The 24,378-nt window shown below is 44.6% G+C and overlaps 2 protein-coding genes across 2 annotated transcripts; both read left to right on the forward strand.

Annotated features, from left to right (window-relative positions):
• The first annotated feature begins 185 nt into the window (after positions 1–185).
• hpdl (4-hydroxyphenylpyruvate dioxygenase-like) lies at positions 186–4,828 on the forward strand. Its single transcript, XM_067244930.1, has 5 exons — positions 186–889; positions 989–1,155; positions 3,932–4,083; positions 4,185–4,315; positions 4,463–4,828. Exons 1-5 carry the CDS (start codon positions 189–191, stop codon positions 4,665–4,667), a joined length of 1,356 nt encoding a protein of 451 aa, XP_067101031.1. The 5' UTR covers positions 186–188; the 3' UTR covers positions 4,668–4,828.
• A 2,089-nt stretch (positions 4,829–6,917) lies between these two features.
• Positions 6,918–23,714, forward strand: fam53b (family with sequence similarity 53 member B). Its single transcript, XM_067244774.1, has 5 exons — positions 6,918–7,084; positions 15,877–16,106; positions 16,980–17,034; positions 18,759–19,543; positions 22,596–23,714. The coding sequence occupies exons 2-5, from the start codon at positions 16,017–16,019 to the stop codon at positions 22,947–22,949; spliced, it is 1,284 nt and encodes a 427-aa protein (XP_067100875.1). The 5' UTR covers positions 6,918–7,084; positions 15,877–16,016; the 3' UTR covers positions 22,950–23,714.
• Positions 23,715–24,378: the final 664 nt, after the last annotated feature.

Here is a 24,378-nt window from a genome sequence, read left to right on the forward strand (position 1 = left end):
ACCCTATTTGTTATGGAATATTAAAGGCAATAAAGATTTATTTAAATAATACAGATTTATTTATCATAATGTCAATCAAAACATTTGGCATTAAGTAAAATGTAATGACACAACACTGAACAGAAGATATTTTCTGATAAGAACGTTAGGAAACACCTTTAAAAACTCCATCTGACGTCACCGACAAAATGGCAGCCTACTTGAGTCGGTTGCACCACATTTCACTCCATGTTAAAAGCGTGGATAAATTAGCTTATGATCTAGTTTCTAAATTTAAATTTAATTTATTTGCAGCGAGACTAACTGACAAGTCAAGACAGCTCGCTTTCAGGAAAGGAGCGGCGGTTTTCGTAGTAAACGAGAGATCGAATCAGACACTTCACACATTGAATGAAGGAGCGTCTCCCACGACAAGCAATTCTTCTTCACGCAAAATATGGAACGACGCGATAAAGCACAAAAGAAAAAACATTGATGACAAGTGTCTTTATGATGTCCATCCTCAGTACACCGTGGATACCGCATGCAATGTGTGCTTCGAAGTCGAGGATGTGGAAAGGTCATTCAATTCTCTTCGCGATCAAGGTTGTGAGTTTCTGGTGCCCCCCACTGTGGTGCATGACGAGAGAGGACTTGTCACGTTCTCGGTTGTAAAGTCGATCGTGGGAAATGTGTGCCATACGCTCATTGACAGGACTAAATACGAAGGGATCTTTTTGCCCGGGTTCCATGACGTCGATAATGTGATCAGTAGTGACTTGGACCAAGTTTCAGATTGTCCGATTACCCATTTTGATCATATAACGTATGCATGCCCAAGAAAAAGTACAGCCGAAGTTATGCGGTGGTATGAGAGGCACTTCGGTTTTCAAAGATTCTTCATCGATAGGTAATTTACACGACTACTGAATCTACTGTAGGTATTGACTAGTCACATGCTCATTCTGTAACTATTTCCTTGTTTTTTGGTTGTGTTTTTTCCCCTTAGTGAAGAGGATGTTGATGAGGGTTACGTGCTCAATCAGGATGGCATCGGACTACGTCTTACTGCAATGGAGTTTTGGAAATGTAGTGAAGAAGGAATTCAGCTTCCTTTCAAGGATGTGACAGAACCCGATTGCAAGTTTGTAATTGCAGAGTCTCTACCTGAACAAAGTAATTATACTTCCTCAATAAGTTCCTCAATGTAGGCTATGTGAATATTTTGGCCTATTCGTTACTAGCCTGGCTCTGCCCTCCTAAGTACTTCCGCTCAATTTTGATTTAGCTTCTGTACTAGGTACGTAAGCAAGCCCTCGCCCCTCGGGTTGAAGCAACGGCCCCGGTGGATGTAGGTGGTATTGCATTTCTTGTTAGACTTCCGGCTCTTCCGGTCGTTTTTATTCTATTAACTCCAGTCAACATTTACAAAACTATCTCCCCCAATAATTTTTGTTCGATTCTTGAACCTGGCTCATACTACTAGCTTTTTCATAGAATAATTTTTCCAGATTTTTTTAAGTTTGAAACCAATCCGAAATGGGTAAACTAGCACCCCATGTATTTGCCTACGTCAATAAAAGTTGCCTGCAAATGTGCTCGCGGATACTAACAGGGCACGAGCACAAAAGTTCACATTGGCCGATAGTAGTGATGGGCATTCCGGCTCTTTTTCGTGAGCCGGCTCGTATGGCTCAGCTCACTAAAAAGAGCCGGCTCTTTTGGCTCCCGAACGCCTCTTTTAAAAATACATGTTTTAAGTATGAATTTGACTATGATAGGTGTGAAAACAATTTGAATTAAATTATTAAATGAAATCATACTCGACCGTAACCACATATCTTTAAAAATGCATTGATTTGTCATGGCTCTCCTCCGAGTTTTGACTACTCTCTGACTGTGTGAGTTGGCTCGGCCCTCCCTCATGCAGGATTGACAGGAACAGAATGTGAGGATGATCGTGTGCGCCTTTAAGCCTACAAGTATTTTTTTGTTGTTCTTCGAATTAGTCAATTAATTTAAATACAATTAAAATTAATTATTTCATAATCATTTCGTTTTTATAGGCTGTATTAATCTATTAAAAATAGAGTCGGCTCTTCAGATATGCGAGCCAGCTCCCGACGTTCACCTTCAAGAGCCGGATCGTTCGCGAACGACCCGGCCGATAGCCGATTTACCTGGAGCTGAAAGAAATGGCTTGAGTTGCCTGCCCTGTTGTTGCAAGTTTAGCAAATGGTTGTCACACATACATGAAATGTTGTTAATATAGTTTATTCCCGTTATTTTAAAACAGATTTGATTTTTCGTAAAAACGTTCATGACATGATGGCAAATATTATATTATGTTAAGCGTGAGCATAGATTGTTGACATGTCCATCTGGAGCAAAGACGAAGATTAATACTTTAACTGATAACCACAATAGGAAATGATATATATTTAAATAATATTAGTCTTGCCTTCAGAAGCTTTTGTTAAACACACTCATTATTCTTTTTTTTATCGTGTCATCAAGCCAGACTGCTTTTGTGGGACAATGAAGGTCCTCAGTGACTCTGTTTCACCCCCACTTATATCTGATGGAAACGTCTTGTATATAGTTCTGTTAATATGCCCCTTTGTACATGTTCAATAAAGTAGACTATATTTTAGACACACCTCAATTTATTACATTATTACCAAGTCTTGTTAGATCACGTTATATTACATTTACATTTAGTCATTTAGCAGACGCTCTTATCCAGAGCGACTTACATTACAGCGACACAGTACAGGGACATTCCCCCGAGGCAAGTAGGGTGAAGTGCCTTGCCCAAGGACACAACGTCAGTTGGCATGACCGGGAATCGAACTGGCAACCTTCGGATTACTAGCCCGATTCCCTCACCGCTCAGCCACCTGACTCCCATTATTATTATATCCATTAATAGGCGTTTGGTTTTGTAGGTTGAACCTATAAAACACAGGCCACATTTCTACACTGATGTTAAATTGAAGGCAATGTGAATTTCGTGGCATTTCGTTTGAATATAAAGTTGACAGTAAGCTATGGTAAGTCTGCATTATGGAAGATTTCTGTTACAAAAATAACTAGTAATAAAATAACGCCATCTTGGAAGACAAAAGTTGCTTCCTCTAGTAATATTAATTCTATGTACGTAAGTCAGATTTTTCAGGTTGATTTTCAACCGGCCAATCAGCGAACAGAGGGAGTGGCTGAGAACGATGACGTTAATGTCGTGCGCTAGTTTGTGTTGTAGTTCCGTAATGGCGGCTGAGAAAGATGCGAGCGAAGCCATTCGGTCCGTTGTGGCAACACTGCCGAATATCTATAAAGTAAAGCCGGAGCAAGAACAAGTTTTGCTGAGTTTTGTTGGTGGCCATGATGGTGTGGCCCTCCTCCCCACGGGGTTCGGGAACAGTTTGATTTTCCAGCTACGGCAGCTAGCTCTGTTACAGTAGTGGGGAAGGAATTGGCGAACGCTAGCGATTGGTTATGGCAGATCAGAGTGGCTCTCGGCAGATCCAATAGTTTTAAACTTCAACAGAGTACCCACCTACAAGGAAGTCAACGCTTGTCAATGGAGCGAGGCCAGACTCTGTACAAATGAAATGTACGAGAGTCTGGTTAGGACCAGGCTAATTCATTACAACAACATTGCATGTATCAAATTGTCAGAATCAGAAAGGTTTTTTGTCACCATGAAAGTTTGCACAGACAAGGAATTTACTTTGGCAGGAAGGTGCATACATTAAACATATAGGAATCTTAAAACTTAAATACGTTGTCTAACTATACTGAAGGTACAAAGTCTAACTAATACTAAGGGGATTTATAATTAAAAAACAATATAAATTTATAAAGTAGCCATCATTTATTGTGCCACTATTATGCCATAATGTACATCCACACCTACAAATGTGTGTGCATTATTATGTGTGTCTGTCAGGTAGCAACCAGGTGGATACCTTCTTGGAGCAACACAAAGGTCCAGGCATCCAGCACATTGGTCTGTACACACAAGACATTGTCTCCACTACGCAGACAATGGCCACAGCTGGCGTGCATTTCTTCTCCCCTCCTCCTGCCTACTACACTGAGGTTGGCCTCCTTTTCTAATAAATAGACTTTCTACCATTGTGATGGTTGTTCCTGCTCCTGGGGTCAGTGGCCACTGTATCTATATCCTCTGTACTTGGCAGTTGGGCAAACAGCAGGAGATGGAGGATGCAGGTTACGACCCCCAGATGCTGTCCCAGCATGGGATCCTCCTGGACACAGACCTGCGCCAAGACTCCTCCCCCTCTCACACAACAACTAATCAAAACAAACGGTGAGAGATCAAGAAGTGTTTTTTTTAATGTACATACAGCTAAACATACTCCTTTGTTCTCACCACCCAATCAGTATATAGTTTAAAAAATATATCTATACAAGGCTAATCAGTTTGTCTTTATTGCATTTGATTCTGTCCGAACAGGTACCTTCTCCAGGTTTTTACCAAGCCAATATTTGCAGAGGACACCTTCTTCCTTGAGCTGATAGAGAGAAGAGGGGCATCTGGATTTGGGGAGGGTAACATTCGGGCTTTGTGGAGGTCAGTGCAGGCCTATATGGAGAATGAGAGTGCAATGCCACAAAGACAAAACACTCATGACATCACTGTGCAAACTGGTCAACATTGACAGCAATTTGATTCTAAATATGAGAAATGTATAAAGCACTTTAAAAAAAATGTACTGTAAATGTGTTAAATTATAATCTGATGATACGAATATATTGGTGGGTTTCCTTGACCAGAGAGAGTTTGTCACACTAAATAAAGTGATACCACATGAAGTCATCCAAAATGTCTCAGTACTTTCTATAATTATATATGACTACTAAGCTGCCATACCCTTGACTCTCAAAGACATTTGTTCTTGTTTTAGAACCTGTCTGAACAATCATCTTGGTGTAACAATGCCACACTGACAAACATTGGCTTACTGTAGGGTGGAAAAACATTATCCACACCTTGAATCTTTAAGATTACGGTGCCCTTCAACCAAGACTAAACCTGTATTTAAACATTTACTCCAAATGGTATCCATCTATGATCCTGAGCTTCCATGGTAAAATGTAGATGCACTTCCATGGCTGCACCTGCATCGGAAATTCATGAAGAGTTAGTGGTGGTATATACTGTACTGTGATGTATTGGTCCTGTGGACTGGAGTCTCCTGATATTAATTACTGTAGACTTTGAATCTCAATTAGCTTGGATCTAAGTGGAAGTCTGACCGCGGCCTTGTCATCACGTCCGGGGTCTATAGAAGCCAGATGTCCCTTTTATGCTTTATTCTAGATATTATTTGTCATTGGTCACTCCCAGTAATAAAGGACCTGATATTCAGCCTCTCAGTTTGGTCATTGTACAGGTGCCATGAAGCCTAGATTAATGTATTTGCACATTTATACATATCACAATGTATGTAATTACATTGTACAATTAGTAAATTGGGTGAGTCAGTTGTTGATGTGAAAGATGAATTTATCTTAAAAATGTATGACAATTATTAAACTGTGACAAAGTCTTCAGTTAATTCATAAAATAGACAAAACACAAGCTCAATCAAACATTTAACACTGTTTGTTCTTTGTGGGCCAGGGTGGCCGGTTTATTAAAACCTTTTGGCATTTAGGATTATTTGGCACCTCCAGGCCTCTAGCCATCTGCCCTGTGGTCATAAAGCCCCCTTAATTGCACCAGGGTCTAGGCTTATTTTGTTCAGTATGGTGTGCATGTATAATTGATTAATACTGCCCCCTCCCTATGGTTTCATGAAACACAGCACAGAGAAAAATGTGTGACACTAATATGAACAGATGAAAAAAAATAGGACGATGTCTCTGAGGAGATAGTATTAACATCTGAAGCCTACAGACACACACTCACTTTGCGTTGTTAATGTTTTCAACTTTTGCTTCAAAATGAGAGGCTATATACCACCCTAAAATATTGCATCCAAGTGAGCAACAAAGAGGCACTGTATTACTAAACAATATTGCTGCTTTAGCTGTCACATCACATAAGTTAATTCACTGTAATGGATTGAAGTTAATATTGAGGCCTTGTAGGAGTGGGGTACCGAGGCTCACCCCTGGCGGACACCATTGTTAATCAGAGGGTAACATCTGCTGTGTGCCACTAATCTCTTTTAGCAGGGCAGACTGTCCGCCTATAAGGTTCAGACTGTCTGCTACTTGTGTTAAAGGACATCAAGGATTTGTCTCCCTCAATACATAAGGGAGAAAACTTGTAGAATACATAGCCAAACCCCTAACTTCATTTTTGAGTCATGCACCTCACACACTTTGTGATTTGAGAACTAATGTATTATAAATATAAACTTAAAAAACTACTCATTATTTAGCTCACTATTGTTAAGCTGCTGGAACGGACAAGTATTTCTGCAATTTGCCTTAGGAATTAATAAAATACCTACCTACCAATTATTAATGACATTTAATTAACATTTTATAGCATGAGTTATATTATTAATGTATACATCTAGATATTCAAAACCCTTTTAAAAATCACACATGGCTGTATAATTATGACTACTTATATACAACTATACCCTCTAAGCATGGTTCTGTAGGTGCCTGTGGCAAAACACAACAAATTGTTGCTTTCGATTACTGCGGAGCAGGCTAGACCATGACTTGGGTAGAGGAAGGTTCATTGGCTATCCACAGCTCTAATAAAATAAGTAAGTTTTTATCTTTTCTTATAACAAATGTCATTAGTTGTACTATTTCATACAGTTGTACCCAAACGTGCGTGCTTTCGAGAAACAATATTCTCATAATGATATTTAATAAACAATCACCCCTATGACAATGGTTTTTCCCTTGAGCTTGTGCTTTCACAGATTGCAAACTTCTCCTTCAGTCCCTTTGAGTGGATGTGGTAGTTAATTTCAGCTGCCTTGGTTCAGGGACTCCATTACTTGTTTTTGCCATATACGCGAAAACCTGAAAATGGTCTGGCAGGCTTAACCATCAGTTGTGGGAGTCAGGAAGGCATTGGACTTATGAGATGCACAGCCTGATAATTGTGAGTTCTCCAGTTAGCCACTGTATTTTTTGCTGGCAAATAATGATGACTTGCTAGTTAGTTCACAGAGTTCATTGCCATGTACAAACGAAGTTATTTCATGTTCGATGACATGTGAGTATTATGATGCTGCTCTGTAGCTTGGCTTAGCTTCTGCCTTGAGCCATAAAACTAATGATTTGAAAACGTTTTTCTTATACCCCATTTCTTTGTCTGACCGACAGAAGAACATTAACGCAGGAAAATACTAGTTTCTCAACTTCTGTCTGGCAAAAGAAGGTTGTGTAGCTAACTAGACTGTAACTTAGCTAATGGACAGATACGTGTTTTAAGGAACCTCACCATGTAGCTACAGTACTGGATCATGAGTTTACAGTTTATATTGTTAGATGATGGAAATTGTTTCGCCGTTCTATGAGCAAAAAAACTATCAAACTAACATATCCTACCAAGTTTATAGTTGAATAATTTCCGCTATGCCTTTGAACACTTGAGTATTCAACATAAATTTGCCACCTACATAAATAGCTAACTAACGCTAATTAGTTAAAGAACAAAGCTCGTACATTGAGCTGTAAGTATGGCTGCGCTTGTGCAGTGCTGTGGCAAGCTATTGGCTGCGTATGACAACTATGGTAGCAGAGCGCTCGACAATTTACTAGGGAGACTATAGTTGGCTATCCACTAGTTATTACATAGTTAGTTGTCGAGAATGTTTTGCTTTGTTTCGTCCTACGCTCAACCCACAAGCTGGGATTTGGACTTGCTTAGTTTGCACTTAAGGCAGTTGGGTCTGGAGTTGGCTTTACCCAGGCTGCTGCATTGCAGTCCTAGCCAGTCTTAGTCCAATGCAGTTAGTCAGTCTTAGTCCATTGAAGTCCTTGACAGTCTTTGTCGATTGTAGTCCTACCCATTCTACCCAGTCTTTGCAGTCCTATCCGCTATCCAAACAGTGTCAGAGTTGGGTTGTACTGATATGCTGTTACAGGCCTTTTCCTTTGGATTTCATTCATGGTGTGGTAGGTTGAGACTTTACTAGAACAATTGGTTAGGCTAGCTAGTGCCTTTTATGTTACTATGCAGTGTCACTGGAATGTTGACAATCTTATCAGTATCACCTACCGCTCAGGTTAGACTGTCATACTATTGAACATAATCTTTCTCTATGGTGCCGAGCCCAAAAGGCCGAAATATACTACTCCGTTTTCACGGAGACGGTCACAGGGAACGCCCTCTCCGATGTGGAACGCCCTCTCAGAGCCCTCTACGAGGCCCTCTGGGAGCTCTCAGACCCCCACCCCTTGCCCCTCGGCTTGAAGCAACGGCCCCGGTGGATGTAGGTGGTATTGCGTTTGCGGTTAGGCACCTGGCTCTTCCGGTCGTTTTTATTCTATTAACTCCAGTCAACATTTACAAAACTATCTCCCCCAATAATTTTTGTTCGATTCTCGAACCTGGCTCATACTACTAGCTTTTCATCGAATCATTTTTCCAGATTTTTGCTAAATTTGAAACCAATCCGAAATGGGTAAACTAGCACCCCATTTATTTGCTTACGTCAAGAAAAGTTGCCTGGAAACGTGCTCGCGGATACGAACAGGGGACAAGCACAAAAGGGAACATAAGCAAATCGCTGATTTACCTGAGCTGAATGAGAACAAGGAGAAAGGACTTGATAATGTACAGTTGCCTGCCTTTATTGTAGCAAGCTTTACAAATGGTTGCACACATACATGACGGTTGTTTGTAGAGTTTATTTCCGTTATTTTAAAGCAGATTTAACCATTTTGTAATGAATGCATATTATGCTCATGGCATGACACACGTAATTATAGCCTAATATAATTAGTTATAATATCGTGGCATGTTACGGCGTCATTATAGATTGTTGGCATGTTATTAGGGAGCAAAGACGAAGATTAATAAATCATGTCTGATAACCACAATATTGTTATGGTCGTTATATTGTTAGAACTTTGTCAGTTAACACCACAACGATGCCATTAACAATAAGCTAGTAATAGTAAGCAATACTCATCATCATTATAATAGTAACATAGGCCTATAGGCTTAATTAAGCTTGATTTTCCGAGCTAGAACAACGACGGAGCCAGATATTCAAGTTTACAGTTTTTTTTAATCCGACACAATAGTTAAGCAGTCAAACTAAAAACACGAAGCAAAAAGAACAACGTATACATTTACATTTATTCATTCATTTAGCAGACGCTTTTATCCAAAGCGACTTCCAAGAGAGAGCTTTACAAAGTGCATAGGTCACTGATCATAACAACAAGATGGCCAAAAAACATCGCGAGTAGCCAAAACATGAAGCACACATTGTGAACAACCAAAGTAAGTGCCAAAGGGAAGAACCATAAGAGCATGTAGTTAAACAAGTTACAATTAAACAACATGAACAGCTATAAGTGCAAGTGTACCTGTGGAAAAAAGCAAGCAACAGTAATAAAACAATATATCACAGCGAGAACAAAAATTTAAATCAGTTCCCACTAACCACAAGAGCAACAAGTCTCTAAGCAAGAGTCATTGTGATCCTTGAGGAAACTAACATCGGGTCAAGCGAACCGTTCCTAAGTACCGTTGTACTCCCGGAACAAGTGCGTCTTGAGCCTTTTCTTGAAGGTGGAGAGACAGTCAGTGTCTCTGATGGAGGTGGGGAGTTGATTCCACCACTGGGGGGCCAGACAGGAGAAGAGCTTGTGTTGGGACCGGGCGGTCTTGAGCGGTGGGACCACCAGGCGGTTGTCTGAAGAAGACCTTAGGTGACGGGTGGGGGTGTAAGGCTGCAGGAGAGACTTGATGTAGACGGGTGCAGTCCCGTTCACTGCTCGGAAGGTCAATACCAGGGTCTTGAATCTGATACGGGCCATGATAGGTAGCCAGTGGAGAGAGATGAGGAGCGGGGTAACATGGGAGCGTCTGGGTAGATTGTAGACCAGGCGGGCCGCCGCGTTCTGAATCCTCTGAAGAGGGCGGGTTGCACATGCTGGGAGACCAGCGAGCAGCGAGTTGCAATAGTCCAACTTGGAGAGGACGAGTGCTTGGACTAGCAGCTGGGTGGAGTGCTCAGACAGGTATCTCCTGATCTTCCGGATGTTGTAGAGGGTGAATCTACACGACCGGGAGACCGCAGCAATGTGGGCCGTGAGGGAGAGCTCGTCGTCCATGGTAACCCCAAGGTTCCTGGCAGAGGATGAAGGGGTCACCGTCGCAGATCCCAGGGTGATTGAGAGATCGTGGGAGATGGAGGGTTTAGCCGGGATGATGAGAAGTTCTGTTTTGGCGAGGTTCAGCTGGAGGTGGTGCTCGGTCATCCAGGCGGAGATGTCTGTGAGGCAGGCCTCAATCCTAGCTGAGATCCCCGGATCGGTCGGGGGGAACGACAGGTACAGCTGCGTGTCGTCAGCGTAGCAGTGGTAGGAGAAGCCATGGGAGGTGATGATTGGTCCAAGTGAGGTGGTGTACAGAGAGAAGAGGAGGGGTCCAAGGACGGAGCCCTGTGGGACACCAGTGGAGAGCTGGCGAGGGCCTGACAGTTTAGGCCCTGCACGTATAATACTACAGTACCAATATTGATTTTCGTAAAGTTCACGTGCTTCTTGATCGGACTTGTACCACATTCTGACAGTTTTCTGCAATGCCTTAGCTCGAACTCACAAGCTTGCGACAGGTTGTCGCAAGGTATGACGTGTACAGCTAGTTGCAAGCGTGCACGAGACTCGGAGCTAGGAAAAAAGCGAGCCTTTCGCGCTCTCGCTTGCCTCACTGCGCCACTGAGCACTTTTCATAGAAATGAATGGGGATGCCATCTTGGAAGACAAAAGTAGCTGCCTCTAGTAATATAACTCTATGGGAGCTCTACGTGCACCTCCTAATTTCCCTGACTATCCGTCCGCTAGTCCGTCATTTTACGGATACCCCTTGGCTGTGATTGGTCTGCAATTGGTTCCACACACAAAGACGTAATTGGCAACGTTGCTCCACCTACTTTTCTGGCGGTGAATTGTTTTCAGCCTTCGGAGTACTATAAATTCAACGAATCTGTCCGAATTATACTACTCCGACTCCGTTACGGACAGACAGACGGACGGAGTTGGACGGATTCGTTGAATTTATAGTACTCCGAAGGCTGTGGGTGCTGAAAACCGCCAGAAAAGTAGGTGGAGCAACGTTTTTTTAGCCTGCAACATGACGTCTTTGTGTGTTAAACCAATTGCGGACCGATCACAGCCAAGGGGTATCCGTAAAATGACGGACTAGCGGACGGATAAGGCCGAAATATGCTTCTGCGTCTCCGTTTACGGATGGGCGGGCGCACGGATACGGACGGATACGGACGGATAGACTTCGTTTATGGTTCTCCGTAGGCTGTGGGTGCTGAAAACAATTCACCGCCAGAAAAGTAGGTGGCGCAACGGTTTTTTGTAAGTCGTCGTGGAGTGTTTATTTACCTAGGTTATCGAGAAGTCGGAGCAAATTTAGAAATTAGCCATTTCATCAATAAAATACGCACATTTTCAGCAACTACACTGCCCATTTCTCGTCACATTTTAATTCAGATGCTGATTTACATGTACTGTTTAGCTGAAATATGAATTGTAAAAACTTACAGCAATGGCGGTCAAAGGATTCTGTTCGTCCTGTTTATCACGGCAACCCCGCCCCCGCCCCTGACGCAAGCGGTTCTTAATACTGACCAATCACAGCCAAGGGGGTCTCCGTAGCTCTCCGTCGCTCTCCGAAATTACGACGGATAGTTCGAAAATTCAGGAGGTGCACTTCGAGCTCTCTGGGGCCAAGAATTCTCATGAAATCCAAGGGATGACCATGTTAAGACACAATTATTATTTCATGCTCATTTCTATACTTTGCTATGTCCGCAATGGCAGCAGAGACATGTCACATTTGATCTTAGCCCCATTGTAGTTAAGTGACATATCAGACATGCATATTCATGTGGACAACATTTCTCCAGAACTAACCTCTTGTTCCGAACAAATGTATACAGTGCAAGTGATTATGTACGAGATAATTAAACAGCAGGCCTTCTTTAAAAAGCTGGCCCTCTTTGCTGCTATGCATGGCCTTGCTGGGGCTTTGTGTTTATGATAAGTGGGCAGCTGCAACGCTTGTGAAACCATCTCTGTGCCCCAGACCCTCAATTCCAAAACCTATAGAAGCCTCCCATCTATGCACTCTTTTTACTCAACTTTATGTTGATCAGATCATCACACCCAGGCACCATAACCCTGAGTGTTCTTCACATGTTTGTGGTCATTATAGAAGTGGACAAATAGATTCAGTCTGTCTTTTCTTGTGTCCACAAGGTAATTTTCACATCATAATCACATACATATCACAGTCCTACTCTTGTATGGTTGGAGCAAAATCACCCCTTTTCAACTTAGTGAGCCAGTTGGCACTAGCTATCGTGATCATAAATTATGACACCAAATATGGATCAATATGAGATTTATGAAAGACATGTAGGCAGGCCTATTGCTCAGCACAGCTCATGGCTCTGGGACAGTTCCACTTTGAGGAACATGCATAATTTTTCCCATCGGGAGGTGAGCTGAGTGTTGCTGTCTTCTCAGGCACTAGTGATCACTGGCAGCAAGGCTCAAATCCCTAAATTGGATTTCATCGCCTGTGGTCGGGGCCTGCTGTCTCAGGTAGCAAGCAGACACAAGGATTACTGAGACAGCCTCAATCCCAAGATTGTTCACTATGTGACTATGAGACCACAGATCCAACATCCTTATTTGAATACTGGCTTGTTAACATGGAATTGTTAACAAGAATTGAATGTATGGAATAGGCTATGTCAATAGTTTACCACAAGCTGTCCAAGGGCCTTTGTTTTGAAATTGATTGGTACTCGATAGCCTACTAAATTGTTAGTGTCAGCCTAATCAAACACAAAAATATTAAATCTTACACTCTGGAATAGAACATTTGTAGACTATAGTATTTTATTGAATATGTATGCTACTTATTTCCCCTATATTATATAAATTGTGGGCTTGTATTCCTATTTTGTGTGCTCCAGATGGCAAGTAGACTCGTTGATGGCAAATACTAAATGTACCATGAAAGGCGCTTCATCTAGGCCGGGATGTCGAGTGTTAACCTTTTCAGTGTAGGCCTACTAGCTGAGTTCTGAGGTAAAGGAAAAGCCTTCCCATGAAAAATATTTGTTCCGGTCTAACCAACTCAGATTTTTTGTCAAACATGCCTGACAGGATTTGGTATACAACCCCCTTTAACAACCTTTTTGAAAACCCTTAGTTCGAACCCGTTGTTACCTCAGGGAAAGAACGAACCAAGAACCGTTCCCATTCCTTATTTGTAGATGGCTTCTGTATGTACACTGAATTAATGTTTGTGCTACTCACTGCACAACCCAAAAGGAAAAGTAAGCACAGCTTATACATGGCTGACACTAGTTGACCCCTCCCCCCTCCTTGAGTTTATTTTTAATGTAATTCCACTATTGAAAGCCTCAGACCACAGAGGAAGCGTGCAGCTCAACAAATTTGTGCTGCAAAATGTTTGTGTGGCAACCCTTAATAAATGGTCACCGCCACTGCTGTTGTCAGTCAGCCACAGCATAACACAACCATCCAGAGATGAGGAGCGCTGCTCTGCAACCCCCACACCCCTGTCCCCCCCCGAGAAATCAGGCCTCTCAGCTGTTGCTGACGCCCTGACCCTGATAAAGGATTCATGGTTGTCAGAAAGTTTTCACAGATTACAGATAAAGGATTATGGAGGAGTGAGAGGCACTGGGTTGTCTATGATAGTAACAACCCCTTTTTTCGTTCATTTATTAAAAGCCCATTGAAGGACAGTAGGTGATTCGCGTTTTATCAACATCTCCAAATCACGAGACGTCGTTAGTGCGAATATCTGTGGAAACAGGACAGAATGTGTGACCAGCTCATCAGAGAGAGTTTCTAGGTATGCTTTGCACGTTTGTTTTACCTTCTCGTCCTTGCATGAGAAACTCCAAGTCCTTGCCAATGCCTACTCTAGTCAAGGAGAGAATTTCTCAAGGTATGTTTTTTTTCACCCTCTGAGCGCTCTTCTTTATTCTGTCTAAACACTTTTTAAATGCCAAAGAAGTTTTCAAATTTACTGTATTGCCTTCTCTCCTCTCCTTTTATTTGGGTATGACAAGTGTGTTCCGATCCCTGGACATTCAGGGGATGGGATTTTTACTTGGTTTAACTTGTTCTTAATGTCATACATGCATAGAGCTATAAGATGAATATAAGATATCCTAAATCTAGACATACAATTTTTCTTTTTAGGCCACTTATTATTATGTGTCAGGTAGAGGTGTAGTGGAAATCTTCTCTACTCATTTTTGATCAGAGAACTTACTTGGTCTATTGGATGGTGTTTAAAAAATCCATGTCCTCAAGGCGTTATCGTCATTATGGGTAATGTATTAATTGTGTGCTAGGCTACAGAATATCTCTGGTTGTCTCCGGCTGGGAACATGTTGTTAGTTAGCAGTCACACACGTGATAAACTTGCTGCTCTATCTTATCTGTCCTATCTTTGTGCTTTAATGAAGCATATTCACACATGTAAATTCAGTCAAGAACATTGCTTTAATGTATTTTCCCCTCTAGGGTTAAAAGGAAAATTTGTGTTTTAAAAGGGGACTTGGTTTCTTAAGTTGTTGTTGTGATGTTATAAGTGTTTGATAATGGAAATCATATGCTGGGTGCAAACACAGCCTGGCCCAGCGCAGTCAGCCACAGTGTCTTGTGATTCAATTAATGTTTCCTCCTTTTTTCTGTCCCTGAATCTCTGATGTTATCTCTTTGTTTTCCCACGTTTCTCATCAACGGGACAATGCGCTTTTGTCTCAGGGACAACACCACTCTCTCTCTCTCTCTCTCTCTCTCTCTCTCTCTCTCTCTCTCTCTCTCTCTCTCTGTTGTATCATTTATTTGACAGTCCACCATCACTCTACATCTCTCTACATTTATCCATCCACCCATTTCTATCTCTGAAGTGTTGCTTTAATCAGACTCTGATTACGCTCCATAGATCCACATCTGGCACTAATCAGCTGGTTTGCATCCATCGATGCAGCGCTAATGTGCAAGGGGTTGTTTTGATAACCACAAGGTCACAGCGGTGCTATTCCGAGCCCCCGAGGATTCAATTACACAACTCTGACTTTGCTCTGCTACAATCCCCTATTCCTGTGGAACACTCGCGAGAGACTTGCGCTCTCTCGCTTTCTCATATGACCAATGATCACAAATGGACATTCAGTACAATAACATGGTTCAGATTACCAACTGTGATGGCATGTTGAGGAAATTGCATAGAAAGTTGTGAGGGAGGGCAGATAAACTCAAAAGTCCCAACTGTGAAAACAATCTTGTACGGGCCTATTGCCGATGCTACGCCTAGAATGCATTAAGTACGAGAAGTACAATACTTGCTGACACCAGAATTAAAGGAAAGTGTTAAACCACACTGACTTTCCACTGTGCTTTGCCCCAACTCTTGTAGCTAGTTGCAAGATACTTTTGCATGGTGGTGACTGCAGCAGGCTCAACCACCTCCAGTGCTCAGAGTTATCTTTCTGTGCTGCCAGACACCTCACCAGAGTGGGTCGGGTCAATCTGGGGAGATGCCGGCTCCCTCACAGTTCAGTTGTGTCCTGCTCAGCTCAGATGAGTTAACAGAACTTCAGAAATGTGTAGAATTCTAATCCTTCCGTGTTTCTGTCTGCACAGGATTGGTTTGAGCTGTAAAGACGTGCGTTCCTGGAGGAGCCTGAGGTGGTTCTACAGATGAGGATCCGGCTGACTCTCACCATGCCCACCAAAATGGCCTCCGACCCCATTTGCATGCACTGGATCCAGTTGTGGCACAGATGTGTGTTGTCATGGTGATCATTTACAAGAAAACACTGGAAAAGAAGGGTGCTGATGATGTAAGGTCCAAAGAGGCAGATTTGGGGCTGGTAAGATGATTTCTAAGCAATCGTACTATCGGTTCATGAGCTAGTCTTGAGTTTTTCTGCAGTTTGAGCCAGGTTAATCAACAGCCAAATTAACCTGTGATTAAAGTTTGTGCATTTGATGGTGTAATCCCCCGGTAATCGACTTAATTTCCTAAAGTTGAGTTTGCTGAAAAACTTCAAGCATTGGTTCAGCAAATCCCAAGGAATTTTGGAAAAAGCTTTTGCATTATTTCAACATTAATCATTTGAGTGGGAAACATTGAATTCCCCCCTCCCCAAATTAGCAGTGATTGCATAATAATAAAAGCTTAAATTATTGCTGCAAGGGTGCATCATCTGGTTTGAATCCTTTCCCTTCCCATTCATTACCAAATCAACAGGAGCTTCCCCAGGTGCTGAGATGGAAGGAACATTTCTTTATCCATTCTCCTTCACACACGCGCACAAAAAACACATGTACGTTTGTGCTCTTACACAGTACAACCCCCCCCCAGAAATGTGGAGATAGTCAGCACCTTGCGCATCCCCATGTGAAATGAAACCCCCTCGGTTGAGGTGGAGAGAGCGGGGCTGTGTGCCGTATACCGTCTCTGGCACAGGGGGAAGTCTGTCTACAGAGTCTCGCCACCTGTGGCTGCTACACATTTCCATACCGCACATACACTCCTTGTCCTGCATGCTTTTACAGACCCGTCGATGTTGACTGCTTTTCCTGCGAAAAGGGCTGGAGGGAGGGGATACTGACAACTTCCTCTTTTCTTTTTTTTTGTATGAGGTCCTCTGCTACGCTTCTGTGTTGAGAGGACTTTTTGGTACTTCAACAGTCAACTTTCAAGGATGTCTCTAACGTGATTGTGTGTTCTCTCTCCATAGTGCCAGGCGCAGACCATGAGCCAGGGAACAAAACTTTTCTCTTGCGGACTCATGGGTGAGTTGGTGCAGCCAAAACTTCCTGTGACCTCCCTGCGTTGATTAGCAGCCCCGACCCACTGACTTACCTCAGCCCCACTCCTTATGTTCTTATCTGCTTATTGTTGTCACTCTTTGGGCTTTATTCAACATTGCAAACTAGGGACACAAACTAGAAGTATGTGCTTATGGCACCTTTCAGCAGCTTGTTAGGAAGGATACATTTGGTTACATGTACAGGTGGTGGGGGATGAGGGAATTGTCACTTCACAGTAAGGTAACATGGTCCAATGGTTGATGCTGTTATGCCTAACAGGTGTTTCTTTTATGATGGCAATTAGTTTGTGTTTGAACATTTTGTAAAGGCTTTCTTTTCTTGCCACATTGGACACTGCACCATACGCCAGGGGCCCTTTACACCATTTCAGAATCTGCAGAGTTGAACAGTCTTTTTCACTTCTTAAAATGTACTACAGAAGGGTCAAATGGATTTCAAAGAGAAAAAGAAAGAGCTTTAGGCGCGTGCCTGTCTTCTGTACTGAGAAAACAGACCAAAGCCCAATCTTGATTAGTATCCCTCGTAAACCCAGTGCCCATTCCCCGGCAAATTCGTAGATCAATAGGGAGTTTGTGCAAGCCTCAGCCTGGTGCTGGGTGCATGGGTCCCCATGCCTGGCAAAGCACACCCACAGCAGCACGTTAGCTGTCTTGCACAGTGCCTTTTGTTCTCCTCTCAGCTCCTCCGACCAAAGCATTTTTGGGATTTTTTGTTTTCTGACCTCCAATGGGAAAAATCTTTTCTCCTCCTCCGTACCAGGCGTCAGCCCAGCTCAGCCCGGAATGTGTCGTTTGTATAAAAGGGTCCCCCTCTCTCTGTGAATCTAGTCTAAAAGAGAGAGTAATCCCTCTAGTGTGACCACAGCACCTGTAGCACAGCATAGGAACGGGGGGGAATGGGGGGGTGCTGGATGATAGCTGTACCTCTGTGCTTTGCAATGTTAGAGTTGTGTGTGGCAGCTTGCAGCCAGGTTACCTATTTGGAACTGTGCCTGTTTTCTCTGATATAAAGCCTGTAGGTTGTCTGCTATCAACACCCTCCCCAGCCTAGATAAAGGTTCTTCAGGAATGTTTATCAGGGGCGATTGTCAAGAGGCCAAGTATGTCTTTGGTTGTTTGGAACATCTTGGGGAGGTCAGACATTGAGCTGTGTTCCCCCCGTCTGCTGACAGATCCCTCTTCTTATCCAAGAAGTGCTTCAGGACTTCAGAAGAAATCTGTCGTAGTCTCCTCTTCCTTCTCCTCCAGGTGTAACGCACACAGTACAATGGAGTACTAGCACCAAAATCAACACACTTTTAAAGAAGGGTAGCCCTGAGCTCTCTCCTGCTCTCAGTGTCTTTGTCTCACTCTGTTTCTCAGAGCAGGGTGCTGTGTGTGCTGGATGTTTCCACACCACGGCCTCCACAGATGTTGGAGGGCTTGAGTGCAGTAGGCCTCCCCAGGTCATGGCAGAGAGCCATTCACCAGGAACTGCTGTTCCTGGGGCTTATGTCTGGCTCCCAGCCTCTCTATTCTCAGAAGAGAAGGGTTCTCAGGGCATGTCTGCTGGAACTTCATGCCTGAAGGGTTCTTCTGAAATTTTACAGATAAAAGGGGAAAGCTTAAATACATAGAGAGGGGGCCCTGTTTGTTTTAAGTGTTTCACACTTTTTTTCTAATGGCGGCTACCGGTGGTGTTTGCAGAGACGGGAAGGTGGCGAGACGTGGGCGGGGGCTGCGCCATGCAGCAGAAGGCTGTGGGCTCCAGCCTGGAGAGCCTGTGGGTTGCGCTGCCCGAGGCCCACCAGAGACACACTCACTGGGGGATGGAGGTGGGTGCCACCTCGGGCGCCATCAGCAGCCTCCTGCAGGACTTGAGCCTGACCGAGGCCGCCTCCGCCTCTTCCTCCACCACGGCTCCACCAAGCAAGCGCCAGTGCCGCTCCCTGTCCTGCTCGGACGAGCTGGGGGGCTGGCGCTCCAGCTGGCGTCCTCAGGGCTCGCGGGTGTGGACGGCGGTGGAGAAGAGGCGCTGCCACAGCGGGGGCAGCGTCCAGCGTGGCCTGGCCGGGGGGCTGCACCAGGCAGATTTTCCGGCCATGCAGCGCAGCTCCAGCTTCAGTCTGCCCGCCCGTTCCAACACCCTGGAGCTGCCCTGCTTCGCCCAGACTGGCTGCCCCCCTTCCTCCTCCTCCTCCTTCGTCGGTCTCGGACCCTCCTCCTCCCTCTCCCCGTCCTCCTTGGAACCCCAAACCCAGGCTTTTTACCTCTCCCATGAACAGATCTTCCCCCAAGAGCTCCCCGGGCCCTCGCCGCCCAGCTCCCCAGACTCTACCCCCGAGCTGGAGCGCCGTGTAGGGCAGGGGGGACTGGCACGGAGCCGCTCGCAGCCCTGCGTCCTCAACCACAAAAAGATTGGCATGAAGCGGCGGAGACCAGCCGACACACACAAGCAGAGGCCTTCCCTGGATCTGGCCAAGATGACCCAGGTCAGTACAGCAGGGTTGGAGATCATGGTTCATTAGCACCAGGGTAAAAGAGTCTTGGTCTAGCTAACAAACATGAGCCTGTTATGTTTCATATACAAAGGATATGAAAACCCTTGCATCGTCATGAAACACACTTCAAAATGCAGACAGTAAAGCCTTTGTTCTCCAATTTAGCCATAGGAGAAAGACATCTGGTACAAACTTTGTCTGTTTAAAGATAACCATCCAACAACTCACCCTCATCTCCCAAAGCATTGCAGTTGAGTCAATGATTGTACAGATTATTTACACCGTGTGTAAAGTCACCTTCAGACTGTTCCCTCAAGGTTGAGATGTCCCTCAGTCACTCCATGGGCCTGGATTAGGTTACAGGGTTAGGGACAGCAGTGTACAGAGAAACAGACATTCAGCTGGCCTGGCCAATCAGCTGTTAGGAGGGACACTCATAAGTTGTAGGTCACTTTAGTCTGTTGAATAAACAATATAAAAGCTCAAGCCAGTGTGTGTGTGTGCAAGTCTCAATCCACTTCATTTGAAAGTGGTTCTGCTGGCGATATAAAGACGATTTTGTTCATGTCAAGTCCAGGGTCACGCCTTTCTCAGCAATTGTTTCCTTTCACTGAAGAAGTCCTTAGCTAAATGGTCTAACGAGGCCAAGCAAAGTGACTTACCAGAGACACAGGCACGCACCTATAGACAAGACGGTGGGTGTACTTTGACCCCAAAACAGCCTTAACCCCACCAAGGGACAGACCTCTGAATCCACCTGTGGATCTGTCTTTGGTGCTGACCGACATGACAGCTTTCAGACATGTCAACAGTTTGAGACTACAACTGTTTGGCTTCCATTACTATGACGATGCCTCAACCCTGAGACGCCATATCTCTGAGGCTTTTCTCAGAAGGGTTTACCCACACAAGCACTCATACACACATCTTCCCTGTCACACAAACACACAAGGCCGCAAACGTGTCAGGCTTTGGCCCATATGAGAGAGTCACTCAGAGTTCAACTGTGTCTGAACAACAGGGCTTCTTTGACGCCAACAGCGCCGACCCACACACCACCACGACACACACACGCACTCACACTCCGCTCTGGTTAGCGTGAAGAAAGGAGTATTCCACTCAGGGAAACAAAACTGTTTTCATTGCGAGACTTAAGAGGTCTCAGTTTGTTAAGAATGCGTATTTCCTGCTGTTCATCATGCAGGGCCCCAGTCCATCTCCATTGTTGTTTGTGTTATCCTTCTGGGATTCAATTCGATCCTTAACCCTTATCTCCTCATGGACAAGGTTTACATAGTGTCTACACAGGAAATAATGCACTTTGACAGCATCAATATGATTCTTTCAAGAAATCTTTATTTGATCAATTCCCATCTCATATCCAGTGGCTTTGGTTTAGAACCAAGGCTCAGAGGAAAATAGCTTCCAGAACTCACGAGTTGGGTGGATGGTAGGAAGGGGGGAATGTGAAAGTCAGGAAGTGGAGCAGATGGAGTAGAGATTATAGATCAGCTGGGGGGTGGTTGAGTGTAGAGTAAAGAGTTATTGATCTCTGTAAATTCTGCTCATGAGCTATTGATAAGCCACCATCGACCCGGGGGACTCAAGGTCATTATGGATGAGATCTGTGCCTTTGCTCTTGGGCTCTATTTCACTCCACTTCACCTCCCTTGATCCCCAGCCAGTAAAGAAGCCGGAGAGGGAGGGTGGGATCAGCCTGATAACTAGTAAACTCCTTCCAGTTATCTCCTGTTTTTTCAACCACTAAAACTAAGTTCAAATAGTCAGTATCCTATTTGTCAACAAACACTTGGACATTTTGTGCTGATATAAAGTTTTAAGTTTGAGCAAGACCAGACAGGATTTTTATTTTGTTACACAGGCTTTGTCTCAGGGCCTGTTACCCAGAGTAAAGCAGTAATGAAAGGGCCAGACTGGGCTACACAGTACTGGGGCACAGGTCATGTTTGAGGAGTGGGCCTGGAGACTGGAAGCTGAGGAACAGCAGAAAGATCTGGGCCTTCCTCTGCTGCCGGGGCTGCTAGAAGAGAGAAAATCAGCTTCAAGTCAGTGTTTCCATTTCTCTTCCAGACTGTGTCCATCTTCTGCCCACTGTTCCCAGCTCAGTTGTTTCCTGGGCGTGCTTGTCCGTCCGCTCAAGATACAGACATGGCGTGTGTGTGGTCAAATACCAACCGTGCGTGTAACCCCATTACTTAAAAGGCATGGTAGCACAGGTGAGGTTGAGGGTGGGGGTGAGATGTGGAGGGGCCCCCTGTTCTGTAAAGATCTTCTGGCTCCCCTCCAGAGGTCAAACATCAGGGACAGCTGCCCTGGCCTCCTGGCCACCTGTCCAGAAAGCAGGGGGGCGTCGGTGATCCAGGCTCCAGCGAACGGCACCAGCTGTCGAGGGGGCCCGACACGCCTGCTGTGCCTCTGGCACATGTGGATTTACCAGAGGAATTCACATGGCGCCCCAGATGTATAAGCTCATTGTGCACCGCCAGTGGCAGGGCTGTGCAGTCCAGGGGCCAGCGTGACATGAATGATGGCCCCCACTCACTGCCTAAGTCTCTCTCTCGCTGTCTCTCTTAATATCTCTCTTTCTCTCTCATTATTTCTCCTTTTCCCTTATTGCCACCAGTTGCTCTCCTATGTTAAAGTTTTTAATGAATTAATTCCACTTTCTGTCATTTTGTTTGTTTGTATGGTTCTGATCTCATAGCCAGCAATGTACTGTAACTCAGTTGGTCTTCCATACTGTTCACAAAACATAGTGGCCTGATGTATTAGCAGGATATGTGGTTAGCAGAGGGCCTGTGTTCATCTCAGGGGTCTGACAGGGAGAGGATTGATGACCAAATATTCCTTCCCACGGAGATCGATTGGCGGAAGCTACCAGTACTAAAATATTTGTTAGGTTTCCATTCCTGTTTTTGACTCACTCCAGTCCAGCGATTACACTTGTTGACTAGGGTCTGGGATTGTGTTTCTGTTTGGTACATGAAAAGTCTAAACCAGATCTATTTACATCGATCCACAGAAACTCCGGAATTTCCATAGCCTTAGCTGCCCTGGGATCATGGGGGAAGACTGCTGCCAGTCAAGCCAGGTCACACCCATCACCAGGAGCTCCACCCAGTACCAGACAGACTCCCACCCTCCAAGCCACCAGGGGTCAGCCCTACCTCCAGACACCAAAGAGGATGGTGTCACGCTGAGCACCAAGTCATGCCCCACCATCGAGGCCCTGGACCCGGACCCCCCAGGCCACCATGACGTGACAGTGGGGACGACCAATGGCAAGGAGCGCGAGCCAGTATGGACGGGGTTATGCGGCACCAGAAGAGATCAGTTGGGGGGCGAGCTTGACATTGAGCAGATTGAGAGGAACTGAACCCCTACCTAGTGCCCTCAGGGTGAGCGGGGGGGGGGGGAAGAGATGGTAGAAGATGATCTGTAGGTGGTATAGGAAGAATAAAAAAAACGGAAATAGTCTTAAAAGAAGAAGCAAGTGGTATAGCTATTGGGGCTAGTGCCTAGACACCTGCTTTGACTGTGAACACTGTGGAGACGATGGAGAGCATTGAGAAGGAGCCCAGAGAGGCCCTCGCTGGGCCTGTGTGCACCCTCCTACCCGCCTGTGTCAAATATCATGTCTCTGTATTTCAAGAGCACGGGTGGACACACACGTGCTCTGGAGGCGTGTGGGTGGGGTACAGAAGAGCTGAGGAAGCTCTGTTGTTTTGACTTCTTAAAGCATTTGTTCGCCCCGATTACCTGTACTTGGATATGGAGAGGATACACAGCAGGCTTGTACAAACTCTCTACTCTAGGGATAGCAGATGTTTCTGGTGACGTTTCTTAAATAGTACACAATGGGTACATGACGATGTGCATGGAGACTACTTTGAGAGCTGCTGTAGATTCCTTTGTCTAATGGTAAATGCACACACACACAAACCTGAAGCCTGAAGTATACCACTGGGGCTTAACATCAACAGACTATAAAATTTGGGCTACCAGCATCTTTCTCCTCTCCGTTTGAGAGAACCTTAGTGATGCTAATAGCGTTTATATTCTTTCTTTTTACAGTTTGTAACTGCAAAGCTATGTAAAACATGAACATATTTCTTTACAAATAAACACAGCTTTAAGTGTGCCATTTGTTAGATCCTGTCATTTTTGTTCCTGGTTCCGATTAGTAAATTACTTTTTCTCAGCAAGTCATAGATTTTTGTAGTTTGTGAGCAGATACAGTATTGCCCTTGAAGGGCTTTGGATAACAAACACAATGTTCTCTTGAAAGTTATTGTTTGACTAGTAGTTAAGACAGTGCTGCAGTGTGACCCAGTTCAGTTGCAGGAAGCAGCAGTCTACCAGAGGAGCCTTGGTGGATACACTTTGATGACCCTGCGTTTGTGTGCCAAGACAAGGCCAGGGACAACAACCTGGGTTAGGAAGTTCTGTTCCTGAACCACCGCTCCAACAGGAGCAGTGGTTCACCTCAGAGACCTCTCTCTGCTGGGAAACAAAGGGGCTTTTTCTCTGAGGAGCACCGTGACGTGAGAGGTGGTTGTGAATGTGGGCCATGTGTCAGGGCTACTGCCGCTGCTTTCTGCTGCTCTCTTTGCTTTCCCTCCCTTTGTGAATCTCTCTCTCTGCTCTGTCTTCTATATTTGTCATCTCTGCTTTCTTGTTTCTCTGCTCTCTCTTTCTCTCTCCTCGACAGCTGCATGTCGCCAGGGCTTAAGGGGCCTACTTGGCTTCGTAGTTCAGACTTGCCATAATGTCAGTCATTCCTCAAATGCGTGAGCTACAGTACA

This window comes from Osmerus mordax, chromosome 10 (genome assembly GCF_038355195.1).
Source record: "Osmerus mordax isolate fOsmMor3 chromosome 10, fOsmMor3.pri, whole genome shotgun sequence".
NCBI lineage: Eukaryota > Metazoa > Chordata > Actinopteri > Osmeriformes > Osmeridae > Osmerus > Osmerus mordax.

Coding starts and splice junctions, on each gene's coding strand:
- hpdl (XM_067244930.1), top strand. CDS start 189: ATGGCAGCCTACTTGAGTCGGTTGCACCACATTTCACTCCATGTTAAA. Junction 890..988: donor CAAAGATTCTTCATCGATAG/GTAATTTACACG, acceptor TTTTCCCCTTAG/TGAAGAGGATGTTGATGAGG. Junction 1,156..3,931: donor AGAGTCTCTACCTGAACAAA/GTAATTATACTT, acceptor TGTGTCTGTCAG/GTAGCAACCAGGTGGATACC.
- fam53b (XM_067244774.1), top strand. CDS start 16,017: ATGTGTGTTGTCATGGTGATCATTTACAAGAAAACACTGGAAAAGAAG. Junction 16,107..16,979: donor AAGAGGCAGATTTGGGGCTG/GTAAGATGATTT, acceptor CTCTCTCCATAG/TGCCAGGCGCAGACCATGAG. Junction 17,035..18,758: donor TTTCTCTTGCGGACTCATGG/GTGAGTTGGTGC, acceptor TGGTGTTTGCAG/AGACGGGAAGGTGGCGAGAC.